Source organism: Eimeria mitis, genomic scaffold (genome assembly GCF_000499745.2).
Source record: "Eimeria mitis Houghton genomic scaffold, Emh_scaff5101, whole genome shotgun sequence".
In the NCBI taxonomy this organism is placed as follows: domain Eukaryota; phylum Apicomplexa; class Conoidasida; order Eucoccidiorida; family Eimeriidae; genus Eimeria; species Eimeria mitis.
This window is the reverse complement of record NW_013573397.1, coordinates 780-2,450: the sequence shown is the minus strand read 5'-3', so window position 1 is coordinate 2,450 and position 1,671 is coordinate 780. Positions and strand designations below refer to the sequence as shown.

Genomic DNA, 1,671 nt, shown 5'->3' with positions numbered 1-1,671 from the left:
CAATAACAACAGCAGCAGCAGCAGCAGCAGGAGAAACAGCAGCAGCAGCTGCAGCAGCGAAGACAAAGGAGGCGTTTCTTTATTGATAGAAAGCGAGGGGCCCCCCGGGGGGCCCCCCATCAACGACCTGGGGTCGGTACCCAGGGCCCCCCTGAGCCCCTACACCCGCCGGCTACCCCCCATAAGAAAATCAGCAGCAGCAGCAGGAGCAGCAGCAGCAGCAGCAGGAGCAGCAGCAGCAGCAGCAGCAGCAGAAGCAGCAGAAACAATACCGCATGCAGCTGTACCCACTGGGTTGACGAATACAGCTGCAGCGGGGGGCCCCCCCGCAGCAAACCCTTCGGTCTTTGGGGGGCCCCCCGGGGGGCCCCTCGGGGGGCCCCACGGGGGGCCCCTCCCGTCTAGCTCTCTTTATACTGCTATTGGAACAGCAACAGAAGCAACAACAGCAACTGCAGCAGCAGCAACAGCAGCAGCAGCAGCAGCAGCAGCAGCAGAGCCTCGGGTTTCTCCCTGGCTGGATATGGCGTCTCCTAGCCCCTCGTACGAACCCACAGCAGCAGCAGCAGCAGCAGCAGCAGCAGCAGCAACAGCAGCAGCCGCAACAGCAGCAGGAGGTGATGGATTATATCATTCTTCTGGGGGCCCCCCGTCTTCCTCTTTTCCTCCGTGTGAAGGGGGCCCCTGGGCAGATGTATTGGGGGCCCTTGGGGGCCCCCCAAGCAACAGCAGCTCATCTATAGGGGCCCCCACTTCATCAGCATCAGGTGGGTCCGATCAGTGGGGGCCCCCCTCAACAGACAGCCCCCCCTCCTCTACACCTTCTACAGCATCGTCCACAAATAGTTTTACTTGGGGGGCCCCCCCCAGGTGGCAACCAGAGGGTACAGAGGGTACAGAAGGGTATTTCATAGATACCCAACACATACCAACCGATACATTCAATGGGGGGCCCCCAAGGGGGCCCCCTGTGGGGGGGCCCCCAGGGGGACCCCTAAGAGGGGGCGGAGGGCCAGGAGGGGGGCCCCTCATGGGGCCCCTAGGGGGCCCGCTGCTCGGTTCACTTGGGGGGCACCTAGGGGGGCCCCCGGAGGGGCCCCTTGGGCGGCAGCTAGGGGGGCCCCCCGAGGGGCCCCTTGGGGGGGGCCCCCATCATTTGGAGGGTGAAGGGCATAGGGGCCCCTCAGAGGGGCCCCTCCTCTTCTCAGCTGCATGCAGCGGCAGCCCCAACAGCAGCGAGGGGGCCCCCAATGATATGTTAAGAAGAGGTATAGGGGAGAACACCACTGCAGCAGCAGCAGCAGCAGCAGCAGCTGCTGCTGCTGCTGCTGCTGCTACTGTAGACAGCCCAAGGTGGGGCGGGGGGCCCTGCAGCGGTCCTCTGTACCCTTCATCTGGTGACTCGGAGGGGCCCCCTGCTTCCTCTCCCCCTTTCTCAGCAGCAGCAGCAGCAGCAGGAAGAACAACAACAGCAGCAGCAGCAGCAGCAGCAGGAGCAGGAGCAGCAGGTTCTCCCGCAAGCTCTATTCTATCACCTTCTCTAGGGGGGCCCCCCAGGGGCCCCTTCTCCTCCTTGGGGGCGGGGGCCCCCACAGATGCTTTCTCTCTTCCGCTTTCGTCAGGGGGGGGTTCGTTCTCTCTACCCAACTCAGCCCGTCCCCTCCCCTTCAG

At 64.1% G+C, this 1,671-nt stretch overlaps 1 protein-coding gene across 1 annotated transcript in view; it reads left to right on the top strand.

Moving 5' to 3' along the window:
* Window positions 1-1,671, top strand: part of EMH_0079830 (uncharacterized protein) — a gene marked incomplete at both ends in the record, with an annotated part of 3,704 nt that overhangs the window by 1,499 nt on the left and 534 nt on the right. The window contains one exon of the mRNA XM_013500183.1: window positions 13-1,628. Within this exon, the coding sequence (XP_013355637.1) occupies window positions 13-1,628 (1,616 nt within the window). The remainder of the gene's footprint in view (window positions 1-12; window positions 1,629-1,671) is intronic.